Source organism: Helianthus annuus, chromosome 11 (genome assembly GCF_002127325.2).
Source record: "Helianthus annuus cultivar XRQ/B chromosome 11, HanXRQr2.0-SUNRISE, whole genome shotgun sequence".
Lineage (NCBI taxonomy): Eukaryota > Viridiplantae > Streptophyta > Magnoliopsida > Asterales > Asteraceae > Helianthus > Helianthus annuus.
Window position 1 is genome coordinate 187,840,627 of NC_035443.2, and position 15,010 is coordinate 187,855,636.

The 15,010-nt window shown below is 35.8% G+C and overlaps 1 protein-coding gene across 1 annotated transcript; it reads left to right on the forward strand.

The window, feature by feature from the left end:
• Nucleotides 1–9,951: 9,951 nt before the first annotated feature.
• Nucleotides 9,952–10,886, forward strand: LOC118484235 (probable serine/threonine-protein kinase PBL28). Its single transcript, XM_035980235.1, has 3 exons — nucleotides 9,952–10,035; nucleotides 10,165–10,812; nucleotides 10,875–10,886. Exons 1-3 carry the CDS (start codon nucleotides 9,952–9,954, stop codon nucleotides 10,884–10,886), a joined length of 744 nt encoding a protein of 247 aa, XP_035836128.1.
• Nucleotides 10,887–15,010: the final 4,124 nt, after the last annotated feature.

Genomic DNA, 15,010 nt, shown 5'->3' on the forward strand with positions numbered 1-15,010 from the left:
ATTAAAAGAATTATAAAAGAGGAGGGAGACATATTTTTCTGGTAGCATTAAATGAAGAGAGAGGGATGGATTTGATATTTGGGGTAAAAGACTAAAATACCCTTTTTGTTGGCATAATTTGATTGGTTGAGAGTGGTTTTCGTGGTTTTTACAACTGGGGTGGTTTTCATTTTATCGGTCCGCTATATATATATATATATATATATATATATATATATATATATATATATATATATATATATATAAGGGAAAGTTCAAGAAAAAAACTGCTTTTATTGCGAGAACTCGAAAACTCGTAAAAAAGCTTAAAAACACAACAAATATATTTTTTTTTTAACATTTTTAACTGTAAATCTAGCATTTTTAGAATACAAAAAAAAATTAATAAATTTGTATTACACATGTGCAACACTACAAAAAACACCTAAACCGGCCAACCCCCCCCCCCCCCCCCAACCCCCCACCCCCCAAAAACCTAAGGTAAAAGAAAATTTTAAGGATGGGCCAAGGTAAAAAAATATAGGATACCACTAAATTTTTCTTCTAGATCCACCACTAGCCAACAACAGCCACCAATCATAAACTCTCTCGTTTCTCTTGTTTCTACCCACCAAAACACACAAAAACTTAGAGCTTAAAATTAGTTTTACCCATTTTGTAACTTGAGTTAAGGTTTGCAACAATAGCATGACCTAAGGAAATAAAAACTCTTTACCTACTCAAGGGTCGCTGATTGCAACTTGAACTCCCACATTGGTTTTGAAGATGTATTTTCTATAATAACCATGTTATCTCGATCCATCGGTCCACTGTTAATATTTAATTGATCACCACTGTTAATATTCAATTAACCAGTAAACTCCGACATAAAACCTTTAAATTTGTACCCTGAGCAATAACAATAAAACTATTCAAAACAAAAACTATTGAATTGAACCATTGAACAGATTGCAATGTTCTGTTACCTCCAAAAAGCCAAAACTCAAAACGGCGAATATATATTGGATGACAAAAACGCACCACATTCTACGCGGCTTAGTTCTTTTCTCTAGGTTTACTTTCATGAAAGAGTTTTTTTTTTTTTCTGTTCGAGTTTGAACTCAAAATAATAACGCATATAAAGCTGCATTTTAATTGAGGACAAATTAAACAGGTTAAGCTCTTTTAAAGTTTTTAAGCTGCAAGTTTTCTGTTTACTTTCGAAAATGATTTGTTTCACTTTTAACTCATATTTGCATGGAATTATTTCAAGAAATTGGACGAGATAGATAGTACTTTCCAAAAAGCTAAAATTTGAAGGATGAATATATATATATAGGTTTTTGGGTGGTGGTGGGTGTTTAGTTTTTTTTTTTAGGTTTTTGGAGAGTTGGGGGTTAGGTTTTTTTTTTTTAGCTTTTTGGGGGGTGGGGGTGGGGTGGGGGGTTAGTTTTTTTTTTTTTTTTTTTTTTTTTTTTTTTGGGGGGGGGGGGGAGGGGTTGGTTAGTGGTGGGGTGGGGTGGGGTGGGTGTTTAGGTTTTGGGTGGTGGTGTAGTAGGTTTAGGTTTTAGCTATGTAGCACGGGGACTCCATTTATGTGGCTGTACCCGTATCGGGTACTTGTCGGGGATGGAAACACCATGGGTACTCGTCGGGGACGTTTCCTAAACGTTTCCAATGTCGGGGACGTATCTGGTAGAAGTATCCAGCCCGTTTCCATTTAAGTTTAGGGATTTAACCCTTTCAAATTCCACAACCGGCCATTAAATAAATAGACCTATCATATTCGGCTTCTCTAATCTCTAAACTCTCAAGTCTCATCATCTCTAATTCTCTATCGATTGTCGATCTCTCACTAGATGAACCGGAATTTGAAAATGATATTTGATTATTGATAATTAATTACCTTTGGAAGATGTAGTATTTTTTGGAATTTGTTTAATATATTTTTATTTTTTTATATTTTTTATTGTCGTACCCGTATCTTGAAATTTTGAGTTTTGCCGTTCCTCGTTCCCGTATCGTCCCCGTACCCCGATCCCGTACCCGTTCCAGTGCTACCTAGGGTTTTAGATTATTGGACACTTGTCACTCTATAAATCCTTCTTACACTTCTTACAAATAGGAGTGTTTGTAGAATAACTTAACCCATATATATATATAGTGGAGGGTTCAAATGAGAAAAATTTTTTGTAAGAAGAAAAAAGAAGAAGTTTCAACCAATTAAAATGCTTCATTTTACTTCATTTAATATTTGCATTTAATTTTAATATAAGGGTATATTGGTAAATTTACAAAAATCATTAATTTGTATTCTTCCCCTTTAATAACTAACTAAATTAAATTTGTAACTCCTTTTCAAAATATATATTTTTTACAAATTAGAAGAAGAACTTAATTTAAAGTGTTGAATAAATTACTAGTTGTGTAGGATAAATTACAAGTTGTGTAAGATATATTTCGAGGTGTGTAGGATTAATTTTGACTATGTAGGATAAAATTCTATAATGTGTAGGATATATGTTGGAAAATTTTGATATGTGTAGGTTTTGTAGATTATATGTAGCATAATTAATGATTAGTTGACTAATCAATTAAAGAGAGAAAAATTAATGATATGAGTTATAAATGAAATACTATTTTACTAATATGTCCTTTCTTCTTTTTCTTCTTAAATTAAATTTCTTCTCAAATTAAATTTCTTCTCAAATGAACCCTCCCATATATATATATATATATATATATATATATATATATATATATATATATATATATATATATACACACACGAGTTGCAATGAAATCCGTAAAAAGAGGTAAACAATCAAATGCAATAAACGATTAGGATTTTCTATTATGTAATGCGATTGATAAACCTTAATAGGGTTGAGACGATTTGATTGCCGTTAAAGCAGAGAGAACGTTAATCAAAATGAAAATAGGCTATAAACAAATCATATAATAGAAAGATGTAGAATGCTCACTAAGTCAAAATTCCCTAAAGTTTAGTATACATGATATTTTTAGTTTCTTTGGGATATATATATATATATATATATATATATATATATATATATATATATATATATATATATATATATATATATATATATATATATATATATATATATATATATATATATATATATATATAGGAGCGCTAAAATGAAAACCACCCCCAGTTGTAAAAACCACCAGAATCACTCTCAACCAATCAGATTATGCCAACTAAAAGAGTAATTTGGTCTTTTACCTCAAATGTCAAATCCTCCCTCTATCTCTCCATTTAATGCCACCAAAGATTGTCACTCTCCTCTTTTTTATTTCCTTTAATCTGTCTCTCTCTTCACTTCTTCAAAATGCAGAGTTTCTCTCTCTTCATTTCTCTCTCAAAACTTCTTCCCTGTCATCCCTAAACACACACACAAAACCCTAAACCCATCTCAAATTCTTTCTCTGTAGAATTAGATCCATAAACACACATGAAAACATAAGACCTTGAAACCCTTGTCTTACTCCCTCACCCTCTGATGCACAGCCAACAGACACCCCTTATCCCCTCACTCTAGATGACTGGCCGGCGCTGGAGCCGGTAATCCGGCCACACACACATCACGACACCTCAAACACCCCCTCCCTCTGGTGAATACCAGCCAACAACCTGAAACAAAACCGACCACCACCAACTCTTGGTGGCAGCGGAGAACAGCAGCAGCTACATTGCCACCACGGCGGCGGCGATGAACCGAGAGACGTAGAAAAACAGAGAGAGAAGGAAGAATCGGGGTTGTGGAGGGAGCCCGACGGCGAAGGCGCAGCCACTCACGGTGGTGGCAGTGGAGGCTCACTGTAGCGACGCCGCCGTCTGCCGCGACGGCGGTGGTGGTTAATGTTATTCAGATCTGGTCAAGCTTCGGTTCGAGTTTTTAACTTCAGGTATGTGGTTCCAGTTCGGGTCATGGTTTGGGGTTCGTTTAACATCAGGCATGGGACAAAGCTTGGTTCGGGTTACGTCTCGTGTTTCTGCTCAGCAGGTTCGGGAGTTTCGGGTTTCAGCTGAGTTTGGCGGTGACACAGTTCAGTAGCGGCTCGGGTTTTGGCTCGACGCAGTGCAACTCGGGTCAGTTTCGGGTTTTGGTTTGGGTCGAAAGTAGTCAACGGACCCGGTTCGGGTTAGCAGCAGTCAAAGATGGTCAACTAAGGACCGGTAAAGTTTAAACGTAGCGAGTTATTATTACGTTAGTTTAGATTTTATTTAGTTAACGCGCACCGAGCTCGAACCGATACTTTAGTGACTTGTTACGCTTGGCATTTTGACAAAAATTTTATATATTGTGTTTATATTGTTGAAAATTGTTGAGTTTTGAAAAGATAACGAAAACTTGTTGTCGGCTTATTCCAAAAACAGAGGAAACTCTGTCCGTTTTCCGTAAAAACATAAAACGTAAAACGTAAATAGTTTAACATAAAACGTAAAACGTAAAAACGTAAAAAGTTTTACGTAAAACGTAAAAAGTTTTACGTAAAACATAAAAAGTTTTACGTAAAACGTAAAAAGTAAAAAGTTTTACGTAAAACGTAAAAAGTTTTACGTAAAACGTAAAAAGTTTAACGTAAAACGTAAACTTTTATGTAAAAACTATTTAACATAAACGTAAAACTTTTTCTACGTAAATTGTAAAGCATAAAAAACCGTATGATAAAACGGCGCCTAAACAAGGGGCGTGAATACGGGGCATAAAAACGCCGCAAAAAAACGGGACGTAAAAAACGTCGCGTTAAAACGGAATGTAAAAACCGGCGCATTAAACGACGCTTGAAAAAGCCGAGCGTTAAAAACGTTGTGAAAAAACGACGCGTAAAAAATCGGGCGTAAAAACGGCGTGCAAAGACGGACGAGCAAAAAAAATTGTTTTTGTAGAAAAATTTGAATTTGAAAATGCTTTTAATAAAAAAATTCTGTTTAAAAAATAAAAAGTAATATAATAAAACAAAAAAGTAATACAAAAATAATAAAGACAAAAAGACAAAAAAATAGTAATTTTACTAAACTACCCTTTTAGATTAAAATATTAAACACATAATAAGACAAAATGTATTTAATATTAATTTTAGTTACTTTTAATCTCATTCATCCATCTTATTGATCTAGTGGCTAGAAAATGGTTCTCTTGGTTCTTATAACTGGATGTGGTTTTCATTTTAGCGCTCCTATATATATATATATATATATATATATATATATATATATATATATATATATATATATATATAAATGGGATGAGGAGAAAACGGTTGAAAGTGTGAAAACGGTGAGAACGGATACTCAACGAACACGTGGCGCGCGATATAATCAAGGCGGAGAGGTTTTTTTCTCTTTTTATTTTTTTCCAATGCATCTTACACACCGTTTCTCATTTGTGGCGTGGGGGATTTTTTGGCGTGTAGTTAAAAACAAAAACTTTTTGGCGTTTTATTGTTTTTTAGATCTGCAGCGATGAATTAATCGCTTTTGTCTTACAAATTAAATATCTTGGTGTTTATGGCGTTCCCAATTTCATTATAATCCATTAATAATTCAAACATTACAATTTTTTGCCGTTTTTTGTTTTTTGTAGATCTTTCGCGATAAATTAAACCTTTTTGTCTTATTAAAGTAAACATCTTGGCTTCCATGGCGTTCCCAAATTCATTATAAACCATTAATAATTCACACATTACAAATTTTTTGACGTTTTCTTTGTTTTTGGTAGATCTGCCGCGATGAATTAATCCTTTTTGTCTTATAAAAGTAAATATCTTGGCGTTCATGGCGTTCCCAAATTCATTATAATTCATTAATAATTCAAAACATTACAACTAAAACGAAATCAAACTAAACTAATATTCTTCTGCGGATGGTATTACATTAGAGATGTACCAATCGCTTTGCTTATCACTTTCTTCAGACTCATCATCATCTTGGTCATTGGCGTATAACGCCATCAATTGGTTTAGCCTACCTCGCATTCTAGATTCAAACATAATCACAACAATCATGGGTGTTACAACGTGAGAAGGTGATAAATCACAGAGTTGTTCAAGAAGGCGTAGTCTTTGTGTGTTAAGCACTTCGACTATCGTCAATGAATCCTCCTCCCCGTTGTGATAAGTCACTTTCACCATCCTTTATTGTTCATCCAAACTCCAACTGATAACTGTTGGTATATCAAAAACGTCATCATCATCATCTACTCTACTAGAAATCTTCTCTTCAATATTCTTATTACTGTTTGAGTCCTTTCACACTGGTTGGCCATTGGAACCCCAAAGGCCAGAAATATCCCTCTGAATGGCCTCATCCATACTAAGTATGGCGTTGATGGTCTTGACCTTCAACCTTCTCCTGTCAGAGAACTTTTGGACGAAACGTCTCTCCGACATATATAACCTCCATGCAATAACTTGAGCCATTTTAATTTAAGTTGTATGGCATTTTAGACAATTTGTGGCGTGTTAATTTTGTTTACTTGTTCTACTTATATAATGACCTTTTTTTTGGCGCGAAGTATATTAGGTCTGTATATGTTTTTGGTGCCAAAAAACTATCGTAATTATCTTTTTTTCCATGTGTATTTTTTATCTTTATCGTGTGATGTAGGATGCAGACCTATACTGTGACAAGTAATTATGGCATTTTGAAAATATAAAAAAATACAACTAATTAACTTTTGTAAGGCAAAATAATGTTATGGCGTTTGAAACACAAATGTGGCATTTTGAAACACATATATCAGACATACACTTTGTAAAGGAAACATACTTTGTGGAGTTTTTTCATAACATGTGATTAAAGGCAATTATTAGAGTTGTGGTGTTTGGCGTTTGTGGCGATTATGGCGTTTTATATCTAATTAGAGAAATAAAGTATTTTATTAGCGGAAAAGTACGTAACAAATCACAGAAAATGACACACAAAAAAAAGAAAAGAAAAAAATTAAAACTCATTGTCGTCTGAGAAGTATACATCGCTCCCCTCGTCTTCTTCTTCTTCGGATTCTTCATCAAATTTCTCATCCAAATCTTCACTGTCATCGGTATCTTCATATTGTAGTTTTTGACACCTCCATTTGAACATGTCATCCAACATAACTAATGTTGGGGTCATCTCTCTGTTCAAACATCTTGAATTGCATAACTCCTCTAAGAACCCAAGACTCTGTTTGGTCATGATGTTTTCAACCGTGTAGTCATCCTGCTGCCCCTTGACACATACAAGAGTCACCAATTCAGAGTCATCATTAAAACCTCAAGATTGGATGACTGGATCGACAATCGGATTTGTATTGTTTGGTACAAATTTTCCGGTTAATCTTCGTATAACCGTCTGTGTTTTCTCGCGGAGGTTATCAAGAGGAACGCCAAGGGCTAAGATCCCCCTCTAAATTCTTCGTCCAAGTTCAGTATGGCGTTGGCGGTTTTCATAAACACTCTTCTTCTGTTGTCAATGAGGATTACGAATCTATTGATTCTAGTGTTGAATCTGTATGAAACGACGTTTGCCATTTGTCCTTTTTCAGAGTTTTTATTTATTTATTTATTTTTTTTAAATTTGGCGTTTTGGTAGAATGGCGTTTTGGTTAAAGATGCCATTTTATAGTATGATCAATCGAAGGGACGGTAACGTCATTAATATAATGATGTGTTTGGCGCCTAGTTTAGGGCGGTAGTTTTTCATAATAAATGCTAGCAATAAAGTTTCTAGTGTTTGAGTTACTTTTTGTTCAGCTCTATTTGTAAAAACTTAGTGGCGTTTAAGTAGGTTTGGCGGTTTGTACTTAAGCAGTCAAAAGACCCTTTTAACCTTAATGAATCTCGCACCTCTATGAAAGTTCATGATAGTTATGAAAACGCCACCGCGTTAATTTAATCCGTAGAATGTTTTGATTCAACAGATGGGTACCTTTCTCACCATTTTCACACTTATAGGCGTTTTCCCCAGATCCTGCCCCTATATATATATATATATATATATATATGATAGAATGTTTCAAGCTTAATGCCTTAATGGAGTTAAACAAATGACGTAACTATCACACAACAAGGGGGAATGGGGTATTTGGACCTTATGTGATATCAGTGGCAGAGCTCGCCCATTTATTTAGGGGTATCCCAAAAATGTTACTGTGCAATCATACAATAATAAAAAACGATAATAAATAAAGTAAAACAAATACATAATAGATTTGTTCTCTTCTTGTTTTCATAGCTCGAAATTGTTCTATCGTATCGTCGTCTTTTACTTTACCAAGAATTAAATTCGACCAATGTTCAAATATTCCAGGTCCATTTGATTATCGCCCTTAATCATCATCATCATCATCATCATCATCATCATCATCATCATCATACTCAGTAAATCCCACCAATAGCAAAGCTAAGGTAGGGTCTGAGGAGGGTAGATGTACACAACCTTACCTCTACCCCTTAGGAATAGAGATGCTCCTTCCAGTGAGACCCCCGGCTCGATTGTAGTTTTGTATCAAGCCTTGGACCTAAGACACATAACACTCAAACAATCGGGAAAAAGACTGATTGGTGCATGTACCCCGTGTCTTTCAGCTATCAACGTCACCACATGATGCATGATTAACCATCCGCCGCTAACGTTATTTTCACGAAATTAGTAAAATAACGTTGAAGTTAATATCATTTCACTTTTGCCCCCCGAGCGCCCACACATATATACATTATATGTGCACACCGTAAGTGGGGCATTGATTATCGCCCTTAATAAAAATGGATATTTTTATTGTTTTGGACTTTGGGCCTTGGGTTAAGTTTATCAAATGGGTCTCCTTTCAATTAAACTATTCTTAATTTGGACTAACTTTATCATTTGGGCTAATTAATTATACAAGTTTGGGGTTATAAAATGTTTGGGCTTATAAAAATCAGGGATTTTAATAGATTCAAGTATCTTATTTTTTCAGGGTTATCCTTGTACTTATTTAGGGGTATCCTTTCTGTAAAACCCAAAAAATAATGAAAAAATTACACTACGAAGACGGGGTTGAGCCGTAGCCCGTGCTACACCTAACAACACTATACCTCCACCCCTGTGTGATATATGGTATTGGGTATCATTAAAGAGCCCCCAGCCCGCAATCCACACCAAGCCCCTGCCCCACGCTAGCTATCCCCAACAAGTGCACCCACCGTCATTAAGGGTATGTTTGGAAAAAGTAGCTGGTGGCTAGTGGCTAGAAGCTGGTAGCTGGTGGCTGGAAGCTGGTAGCTATTGTAGCTGGTAGCTAGTAGCTGTAGCTTTTTAGTTATATTTGGTGTTTGACAGAGTAGCTGGAGCTTTTAATAAAATGTATAATTGACCAAAATGGACATAATTAAAAATTTAAAAACTTTGTGCATTAAAAAGTTCATTATCTTTAGAGGTTAAAATAGTCATCTTTTCCCTGAAAGCTTGTAGCTCCTTCTAAACGCTACTAGTAGGAGCGTTCAACCAAAATCTTCAATCTCCTAACCTAAAAGCTTCAAGCTCCTTCAACCAAAAAGGTTTTTTATTGAGTAGGAGATTTTTCTTAAAAGATTAAAGCTAGAAGCTCCTAAAAGCTCCATGCCAAACATACCCTAAGAGGTAAACAAACAACCTCTAACATATATAATCCTATTTCTTACCAACAATTAACTTAATTAGTTGGTCTAGGAACTTATTTCACTTCAATAATATTAAGGTGACATATATTATTAACAACAAATTAAAATTTTAGCAAATCTATTATAAATTTTAGGCCTATTATAGGCAACAAACAATTAATTTGACTAAGCTAACCTAGAAGATTTAGAATGGTTTCAAATTACCAATCATCGTATTTGGGCCTTATTTAGTTATTGAGCTAATTATAACTGATTTGTGGGCTTGGAAAAATGTGGTGGGCTGGACCTTTGTAAGCCAAGCCTGTAAAAGTAGGGCACATGAAACAGAAGCAGGGTCGTCTGGTTCCAGAGTCGAGTGACGAACGTTTGCTTCCCTCAAATCTTGCTGGAACTTTCACTGTGGTGCGAAGAGGGTGGAATTAGATGGATATTAACATCATCTGAAGAGATATTAACTACTCAATTTCTTTCAATTTCGTTTGCATTTTTCTACCTTAGTTGTAACTCCCTTGTCACATATTTAATTTGCAGGCGGGGAAGAACTTGGAACACTTGAAGATTCCTCTCACTCATATTCAGTCAGCAACCCATAATTTCTCAACCAAATACAGAATTGCATATTTCGTGGATGGAGCTGCTTTCTACAGAGCAGAACTCCAACATTATGATAAAGAGAATCCATCAACCAAGAGACAGAATACTGTACTTATCAATCGCTACCCTTCTAGAAGTAAGATTTTTGGAGAAAAAGAGTTTCTCACAGATATAGAAATTCTTTCCAGTGGAGTTAAGCATCCCAACATAGTCACTTTGCTTGGATTTTGTCTTGAAGCTTCTGAGATGATCCTTATCATTGAAGATTTTTCTAATGAATTCCTTGATGATTATTTGGGGAACCTCAAAGACAAACGTGTTTTGACTTGGGAAAAACGTTTGAAAATCTGCATTGATGTTGCACACGCATTAAGGTACATTCACTATGAGATGGAAGACCAAAAGATGATGATAAACCTTGATATATGCAGCTACAACATTGGGTTGGATGAGAACTGGGGGGCAAAGATTGTTCACTTCTGGTGGTCTGTATTCATGCCTCCAAATCAAGAAGACAAAGCTCTCTATCTCGACTACATTGGTAGACCAAGATACACAGATCCAGAATATATGAAAACTAATAAGGTAAAAAGAGCATCAGATGTTTATAGTTTTGGAGTAGTCTTGTTTGAAATTCTATGTGGGAGGTTAGCCAATGACCCGATTTACCTTAAGGAGAGTGACAAAGGGCTAGCCCATGTAGCAAGACGAAGCTTCAGTACAAGATCACTAGAAGAGATAATAGATCCTCTAATAAAGGAAGAAATTGGTGAAAACAAATTTGTTCTAAATAGAGGACCTAACAAGGATTCTTTGCACACATTTATTACAATTGCACACCAATGTGTAGCGGAAACTCAAGACCAACGCCCAACAATGAAAGTCGTAGTCAAGGAACTTGAGAAAGCATTATTCTTTCAAGTAAGTCGCTATTTTAAATCCAGTTTATCAACACCTAGAAGTAATTTGCGTGACGGTTCACTGTTACATAAAATTCATTGTTAAATATCCTTTACACATTATAATGTCTAGCATCAACCAATCAAGTTTACTTTTTACACATTGTAGGAATTTATCAATCCTACCTTTTAGACTATCAGTTAGGACTTTGCTAGAATTGCTTACACCGAAATATAACAATAAATAAAAATTCGATCCAAAACCTTTTAGAAAACACAATACAGTGGATATTTAATTCATAAGGGGCATTTATCATCATATTAAAATCATGTTGTTCAATGTTTGTGATCAATGATATGACCTAATTATCAATTTACTCATCATTTATAGTTTTTATTAGAAGAGAATAAATTTTGTCCACACAAAAGTCTACTGATCATGTTCACATAAATAGGCAGAGAGTACAACAATTTAGGATACAAGATAGGAAGGTATAACAAATTACAATCAATTAAATAAAAGCCTAATAATTGAGAATGATTCTCCCGATTACCCCCTTCAAGCGAAACAGGTGGGCATACTCGTAGCTGCTTTCCGAAGGATTCAAATAGAGGTCTAGGTAGCGGTTTAGTGAAGATGTCTGCCACCTGGAGCTTGGTCGGAACGAACTTCGTGTGTAGCTTGCCGGATGATACAAGTTCTCTAATGTCGTAACCCCCGACCCCTACCCCGGGAGCGGCAGCCGCGTGACAACAGCTGGTGGTATCGGTGTTTATTAATTTGGCACCGGAAATGAGACATCAGGATCGTAGTTAGGAAATAATTTCAGAGTTTCAAAACACCAACCTTTTATAATGAAGAAATGGGATAAAACCCATGTTTCGTTTACAATACATTTATAGGGATAAACCCTAGTTGCTGAAAACACAAACTTTTATTTAGGTAACTTTTATAGCCACTTCTTTAAGCCTTAAGTGTTCCATAGCTGGCTTCTTATAGCTTCACATTAAGTTACCTGAAAACGCGTTTTAAAAAGATTTTATCCGTAAGAAACACTAGCGAGTGCATTCCAGTTTAATCAAAATAAGCTTTTATAACTTTACAGTATTGAGAGCGATTACAATGTTTATATCTACCAATATAGTCATTCAGTAATTGTCATGTTGGCAGTTCCATGACTGTGGTCATATTACTATTGACTAACTCGTCGTCCAATAGTAACGCTTTACTAGTAGTGTATACAAAACCTCACATACCGGCAACAATTGTAGAATACAAAGACTCAATCACTGTTAAGCATAATTGAAAACATTTGAGGTTTTGTAAAACAATTTGGTAGAAAAAGAGAATGACTCACTTTGTAAACTTATGTAGTTATACAGCTTCCTGTTGACTTTCCTGATTATTTTCTATTAGAAACATACAATGCACACGTGTTAGTAAATTAACCCAAGTCACTTAGCCATACAACACGAGACAGAACCCCAACGAACTTAGTCAGGCAGAGCCTTGACATGCGTTGCGGGGCCCTAGATCAATCGGGTAGGGTAACGAATTAGTGATCGGAGGTTAAAATACTTACAACGAGGCAGAGCTTCGTGTTTTAGGGGTATAATACCGAGCTATTATACATGTACTATAGGGACAGAGAGAGAATTTTTGAACGAGTTGCAACTGATGCTGAGAGGCTCAATTTATAGGCTGATCCGGCACTCGCTCGCGGCTTGCGAGCCCCTTTCCTCTCTCTTTCGCGCCCCGCGAGGGAAAACCTAGCTACAGCTAGGGTGGCAGATCACCACTGTAGGTTTGCCACACCCAGGGACACGTGGCACAAGGAGGTTCCGACATATATTGGGTTGTCGTGCCCCGCGAACTACAGAGGTATCCCTGTCGCGGCCCGCGAGCGACTCAAAAACTTTGTTTTATTTGATTTTTTTATAAAAACCAAGGTTATACAAGTCTAGTTTAGCGTATACGAGATATAATTAGAGCGTTTTGTTTTATGAGGGTTGTTATATCCTCCACACCTTGTTTTAAATCTCGTCCTTGAGATTCATTGGAATAGGTGTCGATACTTTCTTTGCATTTCTGACTCGAGTTCCCATGTGTACACTTGTCCTCTCTTTGAATCCCATCTTACTTTGACCAAAACTAATATCTTGTGTTTGAGATTCTTGATCTTCCTATCTTCAATCTGGATGGGTTTCTCTACAAACTTAAGCTTCTCATTTACGTCTATGTCCTGAAGAGGTACTACTAATGATTCGTCTGCTAAGCATTTCTAGAGATTACATACATGAAATACATCATGTATTCCTGCCATTTCCTCTAGCAACTGTAGCTGATAAGCTACTGGTCCTATTCTTTTGGTAATCTTAAAAGGTCCAACATACCTTGGGCTTAGCTTTCCTCTTTTAAAGAATCTGACAATTCCTTTCCATGGGGAAACTTTTAATAATACCTTGTCTTCAACTTGAAATTCCAACGATTTTCTTCTATTATGCGCATAACTCTTTTGGCGATCTCGTGTTGCTTTTTGTCTTTTCTTGACTAAAAGCCGTGGCGAATCTTGAAATTCCAACGGTTTTCGTCTATTATCCGCATAACTCTTTGTATGGTCCAAAAAGCCGTGGCGAATCTTGTAGAGCCCGGTCGAAGAAGATCTTTCCCAAGAGTCTTTCGTGCCAAACTTAATACCCATTGATGATTATAAATGAAATTGCTATTTTTTTTGCTTTAGGCAATGCATTTTTATGTTGTGGCAATTCCCCAATTTTTTCAAGCATCAAATCGATGCAATGGGCGGCACATGGGGTCCGATACAGACCTTTTCTCTTCTTCATCAACGACTCCCCGGCTTTTTTGTATGCACTCGCATTGTCGGTCACTACTTGAACGACTACATCTTCCCCGATTTCTTCGACTACCCCATCAAGCAACTCGAAAATTTTTGTTAGCGTCTTTAAGGATCCAAGTCCTTAACTCATGCATCGTAGGGGGCTTCAATCCTCGTCCATAGTTTCCAACCGAACGTAGCATACTAGTAAACGAAGAACTAGTTGCTACGTTAAATGGGATTCCGTTCTCGTAAAAGAATCTCCCAATATCCATCGACACTTGGTTTCGGGGCTCTTTAGCACTCACCGGTGTCATTTTTTCGGTCGGTTGTGATCCTTCTTCATTCACCAAATGTCGATCCATTGGTACTATAACACCCCGATCACTGACACTAGTGCTACTACCGGTGTAATACGCCCCGCTTCCCACATTCTCTTCAAAATTGTGTTGGGCAACAAATTTAATATTCTTGAAGTCCTTCGAGTATTGTGTCATTTCTTCTTTCACTTCAGCGAGCACTTGAGAACAAGCTGCGACATCTTTGTGTGTACAAGCAAGATGCTCCTTCAATCTCTTAACTCCTCCGGTAATCACTTTACTACAGAATTTGCATTTTATATATTTGTACCCCTTTTTCTGATTCGGCACTTGAACTTCGTCCCCATACTTCCAAGAAGGATCTTTCCTTGTGTTTTTACTAGACATCCCTAAAAACTACTTACACATTACTAGACATCAGCAAACTGATTGATAATCACTAAACAGTTAACATATTATTGATAATCGAAGCATTGATAATCTGAGATTAAACAATTAACAGATTATAAAATACAAACAGATTGATATACATCAAACAGATTGATATACATCAAACAGATTGATATACAATTAACAGACTGATAATCAAACAGTAATAAAAAACAATATTAAACAGTTAACAGATTGATAATCAAACATCAATATAGTTAAAAACAGTAATATTAAACAGTTAGCAGATTGATATACATCAAAGCATTGATAATCTAAGATTAAACATCAAACAGAT